Source organism: Poecilia reticulata, chromosome 11 (genome assembly GCF_904066995.2).
Source record: "Poecilia reticulata chromosome 11, P_reticulata-male-v2, whole genome shotgun sequence".
In the NCBI taxonomy this organism is placed as follows: Eukaryota; Metazoa; Chordata; class Actinopteri; order Cyprinodontiformes; family Poeciliidae; genus Poecilia; species Poecilia reticulata.
Window position 1 is genome coordinate 28,454,986 of NC_088840.1, and position 17,248 is coordinate 28,472,233.

Genomic DNA, 17,248 nt, shown 5'->3' on the forward strand with positions numbered 1-17,248 from the left:
AATGGATGGTTTTTAATTCTTTTCTAAACTTCAACACCATAAACAACAAACTGAGCCAAATTAACGGTGAATTTATTTTATTATAGTTTTTCTTCATGTGATAAATGTCTGAAACACAAAATATAAAAGCTTGTAACACACAAGAGATGCAGGCAGGCATTAAACGCTTTAAAGCTCAGTGAGGAGGAAGTTGATGAAACATCACATCCTGTTTGAATCTCCAAACCGGAGTTTCCTTCAGCAGTCGGGATCCGACAAGTTTGAGTCCCTGAGGCAACACGATGAGTCAGGAGGTGATTAACGGTCACCTTTACAATATTTATCTTTTAATTACATGGAAAAATATGTTGAGGTTTTTGTTCACTTGATATTAAGATAAATGAAATGCAACTGAATAAGGCACAAGCTTGCTGTAAAACGCATAATTAGTCAAACATGATCACTAAAGAATCGGCACAGCAGCCTTTGGTGTCTGCGCTGATGTGGTCAACTTAACTTATGCTGCTTTTATACACAAAATCAGCAGAAATGATAGACAGATACACAAAAGTAACTGATTTACAGTGAAATAAACGGTCTGCTACTCAGGAGGAGCGGGACATAGTTTGGTCCACATCCAGCCACCAGGGGGCGGAAGTGATGTAATCTCACCGTCAGGCAGTGACACGTGCGGTGCAGTTTGGAAAGTTACACTGTCAAAAATGAACAGCGATATTTTGAGCTATTCAACCGTATCAGAAAAAATGGGGGTTCACTTTTCAAAGACTTATTTTCACCATGTCATTCATTAATTCACAAATATCAGATTCAAACAAGTTAGCAAGTTAAATATTTAGTTGGGAGCTAAATAGTTAGCTTGCAGCTAAATATTTGGTTCCAAACTAAATATTTACTAACTAACCCTTAGCTCGCTAATTAAATATCCAGTTTGAAACGTTGACATTTATAAATTAATAACATGGTGAAAATATGACTTTGAAAAATTAATCCACATTTTTTTCATGACAGGCTAAATAATCCAAACTATTGCTGTTAATTTTTGACAGTGTAACTTTACAAACAGTGTCTGGAGTCACTGAAGCGTCCGACAGTCGGTTGGAGCAGCAGGTGTTTAGAGTCAGGACGTCTCCAGGACAAACCAGGACCGGCTATCTGATCCGGAGTGATTGAAGCGCCCCCCTGTGGCCATCCCAGATGCTTCATCTCTGCATTTTGAGTCCTTCGCTTCCCACCTCTGATCTGCGAGTTGACCAAACTGCATCCAGGTCAGGGATTTCTTCTAAGGCTGGATATTTATGGATTATATGCAGTAAATTCCTCCATCCCTCCCTTCTTTCCGTTTTTCCCTCCAGGTGTTTCCTTTTTGCTCTTTTATTAATCGTCTTTATAAAATGAACTGACTGATCGATCAACTTACTTCATTGATAATCTTTCCTCTGTGCTTCGTAATACCCTGAAGAGTCCGTTTGGTGCTGAAAACACTGAAATGCGTCACCTCATATCACACATCAAAAACAACCAGTCCAGAGAGGAAACCTTCATCATGACGGGCGGAAGCTGCTTCCTTCCTCATCCTCATTGGGACCAGGATCGCTGAGGCAGCGAGTCGGTTTCTGCCTCTCTGATTGGCCGTCTGCGTGCCGATTCGACTCGTCCAGCAGGGCGGCGCTGTCGGACGGCCGGGCGTTCTCGTTCTCATTGTAGGTGTAGACTTTGTGCTCTTAAGTAAAAAGTTTAAAACGATTAAAGAAAGCAACAAAATTATTCAATTTAATTTCAAGCATAAAAAAACAATGAAGGTCTGAAAGGTGCATCGTATAACAGCAATTCATATAAAAACATTTAAATCAAACGAAGATAAAAGAAAATAAGAATTACAACAAGATGGGAAAATAAATTAAATCTGCATCAAATTAAAATTTAGTTCCTGGTTGTGATAATTTATCGGATCAGAACCGCAGTTCATGTTTAAATGCTGAAATATTTTAAAGTTTCTCATAGACAAACTCATTTTTTAATTAAAAAAGTATTTCAAAACCAGTTTCAACAGATTTAGATCATGTGATCCAGAGCGCCCTCTAGTGGACAGGCTTTGCAACGACGCCTCTGTTTCCAGAAGAGACTTAAAGTTGAATAATTTGTGTTGAAAGTTTAACTATTTAGTTTCTTAGAGAACATCAACCTGAGTGAGAAACGAAGAAAGACTGTCGGAAAATTCAGGTTCGCAGAGATGGAGACGGGAAAGTTATGAGGAGGGAAAACCTTTTACTGAAAAGAGGCGAAATAAATGTAGTAAAATAACAATAAGCAGTTAAACATTTTTATTTGTTTTGTAAAAAAAAAAACCCAAATTATTCCTTGGGAAATTATATTTGTCAATAAACTTAGATGATTAAGTTTTTAATTAAAGCTTTTCACATGGGGATGCACTGATATGAAAATCTGGGCCGATTACCGATATTTACCAATATTTTATATATTTCACTATTGTTTCTAGAAACCTAGACCTATCGGCCTAGATTAGGTAATGACAAATATCGTTTGTTAATATCGGTCCAGTTTTATTTATCGGACCGATACCGATGTTCGTGCCGATATATCGCGCATCTCTGTTTTTAACTTTTAATGCCTCTTTTCCCTGTGGAGGTTATTAAATGTCAGTAAAAAAAAAAAAAAAGCATTAAAAGCTTTAATGTTTCTGACGGTCTGAAGGTGTCCCGTTTCCATGGAAACCAACCTGGTTCGAACCAAACCTTCCGGACCGACGGCGTTTCCTGGCGCTTCGCCGGGACGGTGAGGTAGTGGCTCATCTGCAGGGGACAGAAAGCGTTACGGGCGGAGGTTCTGATGGACCGGTTCGGTACTGATGAACCGGAACTCACCCGCCGCTCCATCTCGACCCGCTGCCGCCGGAAGCGGACCTCGCTCATGTTGTCCTCAAACGGGTCCATGAAGAAGTCGTGTCTGCTGTAGGAGCGCAGCTGAGACAGAGAGAGAGAGGGAAAAAAAAAGGTGACTTCCTGCTGCAACAGGAAGTGAGAACCTTCATCGTCGTCGTCGTCGCTCTTCCTCACCCTCTGCCGCGTGTTCTGCAGGTTGGCCCGAAGGATCCGGCGGATCTCGGCTTCGCGGGTCTTTGAGATCTTGGGGATCATTCGCTCTGGTGTCGGTTCTTTCTGCTGCTCCGCGTTTCTTTAAGGAACAGAAAGTAATCCTGGATCAGAGCTTCTGCGTTTTTTTGTCATGTTTGTAACGTAGAAGGTTCTCCCCACCCAAAGCTTCTGGGCCCATTCTAACTTTTTAGCTCTTAGCTTTTTTACATGGAGGGTACACCCGGACCAGAGGAGCTTTACAGAAAGTACACCTGGTTCTGTGTTTCTGTTTTTCCTTTAACATAGAAGGTTCTCCTCACCCAAAGTTTGTTGCTTCTGAACCAGAACTCCCATATATTTTGGGACTTTTTAACACAGACGTTTCTCCTCATCCAAAGTTTTTTGGACTTTCCTGTAAAAATAGAAAGTACTCCTGGTCTGGTTCTACTCTAACCCCAGCTGCTCGCTCAGATTGGAGCTAAAATGGGAATTTTTCCTTTCCACCGTCGCCTCATGCTTGTCCGGTATGAGGAATTGCTGACTAAACACTTTTTTACAGCTCTGCACACTAAACTGGTGTAACTGGAATTAAACAAAAAGGCATGAAAAAGATGAACGATAATTCACCAGATGAAATGAATCTAAAGAGAGAGACTGACTGGGCGGCGGCGGCGGCGGCCATGATGGAGGGCAGCTTGGCGGCGCTCCCGCTCTCCACCAGCATCATGGCCTGCTTCATCTCCATTTTGTTGTAGAAGGAGATGAGCTGCGGCTCGCTGGAGCGCTCGCCTGCGATCAGCCACTTCTTCACGTACTTCTTGTTGAAGCGATTCATCCTGAAACAGAAAAATAAAACTCTCCTGAAGCTGAAGCCAGTTTCACAGCTCACTTTGATTTGAAGTGATTCAGGAAACGATGCGTTTAAACTGCCAAAAGCACAAACATGATGTCTTTACCGACGTGGCGTCGCCTTTTTCTGCACTTCCTGCGTCAACAAACCACTTCCTGCGTTTTCCTTTCTCACACAAACCTCAAAGTAAAACCGGCTGCACGCAGTCAGAAATAAAACGTTTCCATATTCAAACACACAAATATCAAATATTAAAATATCTAGATTTTATAAAACTCTGAAAAGTGTGGCGCGCATTTTTATTGCAGCAACATTAATGGAGTGCATTAAACAAAGCTTTTAAAAGGTAAAGCTTTGTCAGATTGGATGAAGAACATCTGTTAAAATCAGTTTTCAAGTTTTGCCATAGATTCCAAGTTGGATTTAGGTCTGGACTTTGACTAGGCCATCGTAAACTATAAATCTGCTTTGATCTAAACCTGTGGCTGCATGTTCGGGTCTTCTAACAAGCTTTGCTCTGTGTTCATCAAGGACTTGGGGAGTTTTCCGGTCCCACAGCATGATGCTGCCAGGCTGAGCAACTGACTTTGGTTTTCAATTCTCAGGAAGTTTGTTAAAACTTAATTTTAATACCTTATTTGTTCATCAGACATTAACACACAGGGTAAAAATTTGAAATGTCCTACTTGTCCTTCCAGTGATGATGTCCATAATGTCCACAGATGTCTTCGATTCCTGTCAGCAGGTGGTCCAGGAACTATCGAAGAGATTTAAATTAAAATCCAGTTATTTACACGTCGATTTGGTTCGTATGAACGGCTGAAAGTCCCACCTGAGTGTGAATCTCCTCGTTTATTGACGGTTTGCTCTCCTTCTTCTTCTTCACTGCCAGCAGCTCCACCAGAGGCCTGATGGTCATCCCCTGAGGACGGGAACCAAAACCAGTTGAATTTACAGACAAGCTGACCTAAAGGTAAAAACATTTGGGTTGTGCTGTGGTGGCGCAGGGGTTCAGCACAACCCCCTAGTCCTGGACGCCGCCGTCGCAGGTTCGATTCCTGGCCTGGCAACATTTGCTGAGCTGTGTGAAGCCGACACCCCACCCACGTAAAAAAAATCCAGCAAATCGTCTGAGTGCTCCGTTTATTAAAAGTTATAATTTTGGCCGATGACATCACCAGCCCTCCATGTTGCTGCATGTCTTCCCCTTCTCTCATTGCCCACTTTCCTGTCAATTAACCATTAAATAAAGGCCACTAGAGCCAATAAAACCTAAAAACAAACGTTTAAATAACAACACCTGCACAAAGACGGTGAAGAAGATGACTGTGATGATGGCGGTGAGGAACATGCCCCTCGTGTCTTTGCTGCCCTCATCCTGGTGTATAAGGTATCCCAGAGAGAAGGCAATTGCACCTCGCAGGCCACCGTAGGCCACGATGAACTGGTCCTTTTTGGTCAGCTTCACAATACGAAATTTATTTATAATGAAGGTGAGGCCAACGACTCCTGAAATACACAGACAGCCAGACAGAATCAGTTTCACAGAAAATAAAAGCAGAAAAATATTTAGTCACTAAAATGTGGAATAGTAGATAATTTGATTTTATTTTCAAAATAACAATATAACTGTTATAAAAAATTTCATTTGGCTAGTTAGTAACATTGTTATTCATATGTAGAAAATGTCTAAAACCAAACAGCTACTAGCTAAACTTAACTAGCTAAATAGCTTATTTAGCTTATTTATACTAAATAATACAGCTATTAATCGTGATTAATCGTTTCAGCCCATTCAATCAGACGACACCAAAATGATTTCTACTTGCTAAAGCCCAGAAAAATGAGAGCTTTATGACTTTCTTCAATGTCTTTAGACTACCAAACCTTTAAGCAAGTTGAAAAAGTCTAGACCGTAACATTGTGTCATTATTTAAACAATCGATTAATCACGATTATTTGATTAATCGTTTCAGCCATCATTGATTGGATCACTGTTTAAACTGACCCAACACTCTCGAAAGGAGGCAGAAGAGGAGGGTGAAGACCACAAAGATCCAGTTCCAGTTGTGAGGGCCTTCCACTGTGGAAACCCCGAGGAAGATGAAGATTAGCGTCTCGCTCACGCTGCTCCACATCTTCAGGAAGTACTTGATGGTGGTGTAGGACTTGTGGGAGATGTTGGCCTCCACATACGGCCGCATGACGACGCCACAGGCAATCAAACTGTTTGAGAGAAAGGAGGTGATGAAGTTCTCAAAAGCTTAACACCGACATGAAAGAATGTTTCAGCCTGAGCGCTGGACCTCTGCTGCGGTATGCGACACCGAGCCGCCAGAAACAACTAAACCTGAACGAGACGGAACATTTCCCTAAAATATGGCTTTGTCTTATTTCTCCACTTACGACATGATCCCGGACAGATGGAAGACCTCTGCAGAGAGGTACGCCATGTAGCTGTAGAGGAAGACGAACAGCGGCTCGATGACGCGGGAGTGCGAGGTGAAGCGGGACGTGAAGGCACCCAGGACTCCGTAGATGACACCCGCCAGGATGCCGCCGAGCGAAACCACGAAGAACGAGACCACGCCGAGGAAGGCGTCGCCAACGGTAACGGTGTCTGCGTGGGAAAACTCCTCAAACAGGTGATACAGAACCTGTAAGGAGGGACATCGAATGGTAGATGCTGCATCAAAATCTGTGCAAAGCTAAAAATATTACATCTGAAAAATCAGAAAATTAGAGGTGAAACGATTAATCACGATTAATCAATTGTAGAAATAATCATCAACTAATTTAGTCATCGATTAATTGTTAACTGAAGAATACAAACTTAAAAAAAGACAATTTACTGAAAGAACAACACTCAGAGCAGTAAATACGCTAAAACTGCCAAAAATATAAAAATGTTTTATTTATGGCAAATAAAACCTTTGACTATGAGTATTTTTAAGTAAATGTAGTTTACCCTAGTTACTTTCAGACTCTGTTAAGCACCTTATTAATCAGTTAATTGAAAAATAAATTAACTCAACAATTAATGCTGAGTCAAGCAGAAAGGCCCGAGCTTTCCACATGTTGAGGTCAAAATGATTTTTTTAATTTCTCACGCTTGTGACAGCAGTGAGGTGTCCATCTTACCACCGTGACCGCATCGTTAAGCAGCGACTCTCCAAACACCAGGATGTACAGCAGCTCGTTGATGTGGATTTCCTCGAACACGGCCAGAACCGCCACCGGGTCCACGGCCGAGATGATGGAGCCGAACAGCAGGCAGGACAGCAGGCTAACATGGGCGGCTGCGGCGGCCTCAATCTGGCACACGGCGAACATCATCCCGCCGATGAAGAAGGCGTTCCACAGCGTCCCCACCACCGCGAAGACCAGGATGGTGCCCATGTTCTCGGTGAAGGCCCGGATGGGCAGGAAGTAGCCGGCGTCGAGGATGATGGGCGGCAGCAGGTAGAGGAAGAAGAGCTTGGTGTCCATGACCGGCGCCTTCTCTTGGATCGCTTTGATAACGCCGCCAACGAGCAGACCGACGAAGATCAGCAGGCAGCTCTCTGGAACGACGTGGGAAATTCTGGGAATGATGTGGAAACCTTTTGGGAGAACAAAAATGGGATTCAGTTCATAAAGAAGCTCGTTAGACTCTAGAAGGCGATGCTTTATAATCTCCAAAAGCTGAAGAAGAAAGTCATAAAAACTGATATTCTGGGTCTTAGCCAGTAGAAATCATTTTGGTAAAGTTTAGTCTGTTTTAGCCAGGCTGAAACGATTAATCATAATAGATTATTCAAATAATCGTGAACAAAATTAGCAATCTATTAATCATTAACTATTACAAACTCAAAAAAAGGATGTTTGCTGAAATAAAAGCAGATTCAGAGCAATTAATCCAAAACTGTAAAAACAAGTAAGCACATTGCATTTAAAAAAACGTGTAAGCATCAGTAGCATCAGTAGCATCAGGATGCATCAGTAGCATCAGGATTCATCAGTAGCATCATTAGCATCAGTAGCATCAGTACCATCAGGATGCATCAGTAGCATCAGTAGCATCAGGATGCATCAGTAGCATCAGGATGCATCAGTAGCATCATTAGCATCAGTAGCATCAGGATGCATCATTAGTATCAGGATTCATCAGTAGCATCAGGATGCATCAGTAGCATCATTAGCATCAAGATGCATCAGTAGCATCATTAGCATCAGAAGCATCATTAGCATCAGTAGCATCAAGATGCATCAGTAGCATCATTAGCATCAGAAGCATCATTAGCATCAAGATGCATCAGTAGCATCATTAGCATCAGTAGCATCAGGATGCATCAGTAGCATCATTAGCATCAAGATGCATCAGTAGCATCATTAGCATCAGAAGCATCATTAGCATCAGTAGCATCAAGATGCATCAGTAGCATCATTAGCATCAGAAGCATCATTAGCATCAAGATGCATCAGTAGCATCATTAGCATCAGTAGCATCAAGATGCATCAGTATCATCAGGATGCATCAGGATTCATCAGTAGCATCAGTAGCATCAGAAGCATCGTTAGCATCAGAAGCATCATTAGCATCAAGATGCATCAGTAGCATCAGTAGCATCATTAGTATCAGGATTCATCAGTAGCATCAGGATGCATCAGTAGCATCATTAGCATCATTAGCATCAGAAGCATCATTAGCATCAAGATGCATCAGTAGCATCATTAGCATCAGTAGCATCAAGATGCATCAGTAGCATCAGTCGCATCAGAAGCATCATTAGCATCAGTAGCATCAGTCGCATCAGTAGCATCATTAGCATCAGTAGTATCAGGATTCATCAGTAGCATCATTAGCATCAGTAGAATCATTAGCATCAGTAGCATCATTAGTATCAGTAGCTGCCTCAGGAAATCACCAAGTGGAAATTACAGACGTGGAGAAAAACCGACAGCGAAAACGACCAAAACAACAACCAGTCTGTCTGATTTAAACGTTCAAACTGCTCAAAACGCCTTTAAATGTTTGATATTTTTTACTCTTTTTTTTTCGTCTACAATTTCTATTTTTTATTTATTTATTGTCACTTAGACATTGAAAAACGCAAAGTCCATTTAATTAATTAAGTTAATTTAAGTTTGAGAGGGACAGCCAGACACAGACAAACTGAGCAGAGCAGCAGAGCCATGTCTGCGTCATCATGCAGAATCAGAAATGCAGCTGAAGGACGCCTCAGGTCTGCGGTCATGTGACGCAGGTCAGCGTAGCGACGTTCCTCCTCGCTCTGCACGCTCAGATGGTTGTTATCGGGCCGCGCGTCAGGACAGGAAGTGGGTCCGACCCACCGAGACAACGGCTGCACCGACAGATAAGCCACGACTGGGCATGCTCAGTAGGAGACTCGGCCTCACTGCATCTCCGCCTGATCAATACGCACACTGCAGAGTACTAAATACATCAGGGGTGTCCACAGTGTGGTCCAGGGGCCATTTGTGGCCCCTGATATGATTTTGTGTGGACTTGACCAGAAGTCAAGAATAGTAAAAATTTGGCCAACAAATTTAAATTCCAAAGCAGAATATTTGGAAAATTTCTGTTTTTTTATGTTTTTGATGCTTAATGACACTGTAAAAACACAAGATCTTACCAAGTATTTATAGTTTTTAGTGCAAATATCTTAGTGCGCTTGAAATGAGGCAGACTATTTCACTAAAAACAATATAATTTATCCTGTTATAAGTGGAATAATCTAGTACTTTTTCATCAATATTACAATGACTGACTTAAAAAAAGATCCTTATAGATTTTGCTGAAAATGTATTTTGACTGTACTAAACTATTTAAACTAGAAACTACTCAAATATTTGGTAAGATTTTGTGTTTTTGCTGCGTATAAAGATTTAGTTAAAAAAAGACAATCGTTGAGCATGTAACAACATGCGCCAAAATTGAGCATGTTGTTAAATATATGTGATTTTTTTTTGTCATAGTACCCCCAAGAATTTAAAACTACTTTCACCCCTGGGTTCATCCCATGTAGAGGCTTGTCCTCCCATGATGGACCTCCAGCATCTTGTCCTCTGGTCCCCATTGCCTGAGACGTTCGCTGAGCACATCGTCTGCTGACGTTTTGTCCTTGATGTATTTATGGATCTTGGATGTTTCATCGTGGACAGTGGCTCTGACACTCTCTAGTCCTCTGCCTCCTTCCTTACGGCTCGTGTTCAGTCTCAGGGTGCTGGATTTGGGGTGGAACCCTCCATGCCTGGTTAGTAGCTTCCGAGTCTTAACATCCGTGGCCTTCATCTCCTCCATTGGCCAGGTAATTATTCCGGCACGGTATCTGATTACAGGTAAGGCGTAGCTGTTTATTATCTTGTTCCTGCCATTGAGCTGGTTTCTCAGAACTTACCTTATTCGTTTCTAGGTATTTGGCTGTGGCTCCTTTGCTTGTGACCTCATCGAGGTTGCCATTTGCTTGTAGTATATATATCCTCTCTCTCTATATATATATATTATATATAAATCACAACCAAATTTCTTATTTCTTATTTATTGACTTTTGTGGCCCACCAGTAGTTTAAATTGATCAGTTTTGGCCACCAGGGCAAAAAGTCTGGACACCCCTGAGAAAGAAGAAGTGAACACATTTTTTGGGTTGCCAGATTTGGGAAAATCCCTCCATTTAATTCATCTACACATCTGGACTGAAATCATTTCGCACTGAAGAAGAAAAACAGGAATATATAAAACCAGATTTTTACCAGTGTCTCCCACTAAGGTATTTTAAGTCTGGCGGGCCACCAGGCTTAAATTTGTTTATTTTAAATATTTTAGGGATGTACACCAGTAACAGTGCTAGCAAAGGTGGATTAAGCTAGGCGTATATTTAATAAAACATCAATAACTTTCAGCAGATACATATATAAAAAGATAATAGCTGGACTACAGAAACACTAGTTTATTTAAAACTGATGTATTTTCTTTGTCTAGGTGGACCGAGCCCCCCACCCCCACCTTCGAGATGCAGCTCCCCCCTCAGCTCCTTCAGACTAGCCAGAAGTAATTAGCAAACAGCTGGTGGAACTGCTGAGCTCATTACAGGAGCTGCTGCTGCTAAAGGGCTAATAAAGGAGCCATGTTGCGATGACTTCCTGAAGGCGGAGTTACAGAAAGAGCAGAAGTTTTTTTAAAGAGACAGAGGCCCAATTTCAAGACGTTAAATTGCAAAGTAAAAATTCTATTTGATATTTCTATAACAACTGAAGGTAATAGCTACTAGATTATGCTCTGAAATGCCACTACATGCCTGGGTAACGCATAAAACTGCCCCGTTAATAAAAAGATGCATTAACTTTTACTTTCACTGTCTAACATTTAGGGCTGCAACTAAAGGTTATTTTACTGATCGATTATTCCATCCAATAAATTGGTTGGTTTTATTCGTTATATAAACCAATGTGGCCCTGTGTGGAACAGCCTGATGACAGTCGCTATTAATCAGACGTGGCCGTATTTGAAGTCGACCAGGCCTGGAGGAAGCAAAGGAGCCCAGACCATCACACCACCAACACCGTGCTCCACCACAATATTCTGGTTCGCCTTACAGAAGATTTCTGGAAGGTTCTGGTTTTGGGGAAACGTGTAATTAAACTGGAACTGGAACTTTCCATAAAACGGTTACAGCCGTTTCACAAATAACAATTTATGGGATATATAACAGACAATATGACGCTTTCTTGAAAACCAGCACCTCCACACCTGCAGCACCTCACTTTGTTGAGCTCAGCCTTGCTGGGCTTCTGGTTCTGGTTCGGGTTCTGCTCCGCATTCCCCAGAACCAGAACCAAACATAGAGAAGCAGCACTCAGCTTCTATGCACCACAAATCTGGAACAAACTTCCAGAAAGCAGCAAAACTACAGAAACACCGAGTTACTTCAGATCAAGGATAACACACCTGATCTTGATTACCAATAACCGGAATATTGATCAATATGTTTGATAAAACTGTCATGTTTGCTGCTGGTTTCACTGCGCGATGTTTTTATGGTGCAAAGCACTTTGGACTGCCTTGTCTATAGAAATAACCTTTGACCTCTACCTACTTTCGCGGTGTAAACAGAAGCTCCTTCCTGATGAAGTGAACTTTGTTTAATTGAATGATTCCGTGACTCACCCAGCTTCATGAGCAGCGCCAGCAGGATCCACAGGGAAATCTCAAACGGCATCCGGACATAATCGTAGTTCAACTCGAGGACGGGGAAAGCCTTCCTGTGTTTCGTGGCGTTGGTTCCATGATCCTGGTCGTGGCCGTCACGCTCCCGGTTCGGTTCTGGCCTGGTGTCGTTGCGTCCTGTGGGGACATCTCTGGTCCAGGAAGAACCGCTGAGGATCAGGAGAATCAGGAGGACCGAGCCGAACCGAACCGAAGCGCGTCCTGGACAGAGCACGGCCATGTTCGGATGGATCCGGTTCCGATCAGCGGCTGGAAGGAGGCGCGCGCCACGTGGAGACGCAGATGTCGCGCAGAAACTCTGCGGTCATGTTAAAACTGCGCACACCTGCAGAGAACGACAGGGAGGCGACCGCAGGAAACAGGTCAGCTGCTCATCACCAGGAACGCGCCTCGGTCACGCGCTCACGCCGCACCTGCGCAGCCTGACCGGACGGGGGCGCAGTTTCCCCAAAGAAACTCCAGCCTGCTCTTCTTTTGTCTGCAACACGGAGCTGAAGCGACACCTGCTGGAGAGGAGTGCTCATGTCTCGCAGCATGAAACCTGAATAGGTGATTTTTTATTTCAGTGAGGGTTCTCCTGATTAATAAAATGTTTTGATAGAAAAGGGTTAAAATCCGATGGACAAATATTCAAAACTAAATTAAAAAAGCAGAAAAATACATTAAGAATTAAGGAAAATAGATAACAGTATGACTATTTTTTGTCATTACATTGCAAACCTCAATTTTCCATTAGCATGAAGTCAAAAAATGCCTTTATTTAAAAAAATATATAAATCGATATGATTCTTTAACCAAATCTTGTTATTTTTGGGGCTCTTTGGGAGGCAGAAGTTGCTGAGTCTGGATCAATTATATTAAAAATGAAAGACAAAGCAAACAGTACAGGAATCTATTTAATATAAGTGTCAAGTGTTTAACAATATGTGGCTGATAAAGTGAGATGACATTGTGCATAAAGTTATTTCTGCAGCTTTTTTGTCATTTATCAACAAATGACTAAAGAGGAAGAAAAAGTGACAAACATTTGTGTTAAATATAAATCAATTAATCCTTTTGCCGAACTACAAAAATAACAATTACTTCATGTAAAAGCTTCTAATTTTCTAATGAAATTAATACTGAATTAAAGGAAAAGCCCTGATCGCGTCTTTAACTCACCGCCTCATCTTACCTGCAGACAAAACTTCACATTTTCCTTTGGACAAACTTTAGTTCTCCTTTTCCAAACACCTGAAACTCCTCAGAATCAAACACAAACCGTCTCCGACATCACCAGACATTCAGTCCCATTTCCAAAGAGCTCCTCCGTGACGTTTCTCACGGCTCGCCGCCATCTGCCTGGCGCTGTACAGAGACACTCCCATCCCCAGGGTGGCCATCGTCATGGCGACAGGCTCCATGATGCTGCTGTACGGCTGGACCCGAACCTCGCCGGACATCTGCCTCTGCAGCAGGGACGGACAGGCAGGAGGAAGATATTTTCCATGGGTCGTTTTCATCAGAGCGAAGAAGAAATGTTAATTTATGAATGTTTTCACACCAGAACGCAACATGAACAGAGACACGCGTTTGTGTTTTTATCAGATTTCTCACCCAGCCGACCTGAGATGAGCCCCACAGCCCTACATGAAATATTAATGCACCAACTTTCCGTCCCGTCATCTTCGGTCCAACGTGTCCATTAAAGATTCATTCCTTCAGGACCGAAGCTCAGTGAGGTTCAGGCCTCAACTCAGCAGATTCAGTTCTGCTTTCCCTGAAAGCTACCAGTAAATGTGATGCACATCTCCACCCTTATCCAGAACATCAGGGCTGTTTGTCCACATGGCTGGTTTTCATGTTGGTTGTTGGCTGAAGGGTTGATTGAGTCGTCAGGGTTTTGGTCAGTAGTTTGATTAATTTAGTTTGATAGTCAGATGGTTGATCAATAGCTTGGTTGTTAAGTTGGTTAACCTGGTTATTAAGTTGGTTAACTTGGTTGCTAAGTTGGTTAACCTGGTTGTTAAGGTGGTTAAACTGGTTGTTACATTGGTTAACATGGTTGTTAAGCTGGTTAACTTGGCTGTTAAGTTGGTTAACCTGGTTGTTACGTTGGTTAACTCAGTTATTAAGTTGGTTAACCTGGTTGCTACATTGGTTAACCTGGTTATTAAGTTGGTTAACTTGGTTATTAAGTTGGTTAACCTGGTTGTTAAGTTGGTTAACCTGACTGTAACGTGGTTGTTAAGTTGGTTAACCTGGTTGTTAAGTTGGTTAACCTGGTTGTTACATTGGTTAACATTGTTGTTAAGCTGGCTGGTTAACTTGGTTGTTAAGTTGGTTAACCTGGTTGTTACATTGGTTAACTTGGTTGTTAAGTTGGTTAACCTGGTTGTTAAATTGGTTAACATTGTTGTTAAGCTGGCTTGTTAACTTGGTTGTTAAGTTGGTTAACCTAGTTGTTACATTGGTTAACTTGGTTGTTAAGTTGGTTAACCTGGTTGTTAAGTTGGTTAACCTGGTTGTTACATTGGTTAACATTGTTGTTAAGTTGGTTAACTTGGTTGTTAAGTTGGTTAACCTGGTTGCTACATTGGTTAACCTGGTTATTAAGTTGGTTAACTTGGTTATTAAGTTGGTTAACCTGGTTGTTAAGTTGGTTAACCTGACTGTAACGTGGTTGTTAAGTTGGTTAACCTGGTTGTTAAGTTGGTTAACCTGGTTGTTACATTGGTTAACATTGTTGTTAAGCTGGCTGGTTAACTTGGTTGTTAAGTTGGTTAACCTGGTTGTTACATTGGTTAACTTGGTTGTTACATTGGTTAACATGGTTGTTAAGCTGGTTAACTTGGCTGTTAAGTTGGTTAACCTGGTTGTTACGTTGGTTAACTCAGTTATTAAGTTGGTTAACCTGGTTGCTACATTGGTTAACCTGGTTATTAAGTTGGTTAACTTGGTTATTAAGTTGGTTAACCTGGTTGTTAAGTTGGTTAACCTGACTGTAACGTGGTTGTTAAGTTGGTTAACCTGGTTGTTAAGTTGGTTAACCTGGTTGTTACATTGGTTAACATTGTTGTTAAGCTGGCTGGTTAACTTGGTTGTTAAGTTGGTTAACCTGGTTGTTACATTGGTTAACTTGGTTGTTAAGTTGGTTAACCTGGTTGTTAAATTGGTTAACATTGTTGTTAAGCTGGCTTGTTAACTTGGTTGTTAAGTTGGTTAACCTAGTTGTTACATTGGTTAACTTGGTTGTTAAGTTGGTTAACCTGGTTGTTAAGTTGGTTAACCTGGTTGTTACATTGGTTAACATTGTTGTTAAGTTGGTTAACTTGGTTGTTAAGTTGGTTAACCTGGTTGTTACATTGGTTAACCTGGTTGTTACATTGGTTAACCTGGTTGTTAAGTTGGTTAACTTGGCTTAGGATTGATTTGGTTTGGTTGGATGTTCGTTTAGGTTGTCAGCTTTGCTTGGGGATAACTTGAGTTGATTGTTGTTAGTTGATACAGTGGTCAGGTTTATGTCAGTAGTTTGGTTAATCAAGTTGGTCATATGTTTGGTTTGTTATTTAGTTGGCTCATAGGGTTGGTTAAGTGGCTGGCCAATCAGATGGCGGATCAGTCGGTTAGCTTGCTCTAGAGCAGGTTTGGTTTGAGGAGGACGCTCGGTCATTTGGCTGATTTGATTGGTTACTTGGTTGGTGAGTTGGTTTGTTTTTCAGTTGGTTAGTTAAGCTTTTGGCTGAGTGAATTAAAGACTTTCGACTATGTGCACCTGTTCAGAGACTATTTAAAGAAACAGTGACATAATGCTTCAATCGCCTCATCTGTACCGAACTCTCACCTGGAGGAGTCGGAAGTATCCTGGAGTCAGCCTTCCCAATCTGAACATCACGCCTGCCGCTGGAGCCGCTGACGAGATTAAAAAACGAGAACTGAGCATCAGTCAGTCTGACAATCAGTCAGATCAGGAGAAATCTTTGCTTTTTAAGCAGGTCTGAGAGAATCACAGCAACTCAGCACCAGATTTTGGTTTTGGATGATTTCTTAAATTACTCTGTACTTTAAAACCAGAAAAATAAACATTATTGAATTAATTGTTGTAATTTTGCTTCAGCCATTAAATATTTAATGGACAAAACAAACATTATGTTAGTAATTTAATAAAGATTAAAATAAAACAACCCCCCTGGACAATCCCATCCTTGGACAAAGGAAACATTTATTAACATAATAATCAGCATCATAACTAGGCCTGTCGCAATAAATCAATAAATTCCATGATAAATTAAAACAAGATAAATAATTTTTATTTTTCTACCAATAACTGGTGATAATTCTTCTGTCTGGTGTTTTAGTCTCAACTGAACCTTTTTTAAGGACAGTTTTGTTTGCAGAGACTTTATAACTCTTTTTAATTTTTGTTTCCGTTGTTTTGTTTGTTTATTTAAAATGTTTTCCAGTTTAATTACAAATTAAAGTTTGTTAAACTTTGAGATTGTATTCTTGCATTATTATGCCATGGAAAATGGTAACAAAACAACATTATCATTTATCGCAATAGCTTGTAGGATAATTTATCTTTCAGAAAAACGTGTTACCATGACAGGCCTAATCATAACCATCAAGTATCTAAAACATGTTTTTAGTTGCTGTTTGTCCCTCAGTCATTCTACAGCATCAGTCCTTCTTCAGGTAAAACAAAATGTTTCTCACAGTTTTCAGGAGCGAGTCGGTCCAGCAGCGATCCGCTTCACGGCCGGATGAGCTGACCAGGCTCCTGCATGTCCCGGATCTTTTGTCTGAAGCTTCGTAAAACGTCACGGATGATTCGGCCGTCCAGACGGTAATGATGGGAGCAGCGAGAGAAAAGTGGCTCTGTGCAGCTTGCTGCACGCTTGAAGGAACATTTGTGTTAATGCACTGCAGTGACTTATGTAACCTGAAAACACTGAGCATGAAACACTGGAAAAGTCTCCCAGTTTAGAGCAAAAAACTCCTTTAGGTTTTTCTTTAATGAGAAGCTGCTGCTGGACAAGTTCAGATTTTATTTTTGTTTTGGATTATTCTGGGGTTCCTCTGCTTTCATTACATAAAGAT

The 17,248-nt window shown here is 41.4% G+C and overlaps 1 protein-coding gene across 1 annotated transcript; it reads right to left on the bottom strand.

Annotated features, from left to right (window-relative positions):
- Positions 1-60: 60 nt before the first annotated feature.
- On the bottom strand, positions 61-12,559 carry slc9a1b (solute carrier family 9 member A1b). The gene is made up of 12 exons (XM_008422905.3): positions 12,110-12,559; positions 7,084-7,544; positions 6,349-6,599; positions 5,951-6,168; positions 5,243-5,451; positions 4,775-4,864; positions 4,629-4,699; positions 3,752-3,928; positions 3,075-3,192; positions 2,883-2,981; positions 2,738-2,810; positions 61-1,720 (listed from the first exon to the last, which is right to left on the bottom strand). Exons 1-12 carry the CDS (start codon positions 12,387-12,389, stop codon positions 1,542-1,544), a joined length of 2,226 nt encoding a protein of 741 aa, XP_008421127.2. The 5' UTR covers positions 12,390-12,559; the 3' UTR covers positions 61-1,541.
- Positions 12,560-17,248: the final 4,689 nt, after the last annotated feature.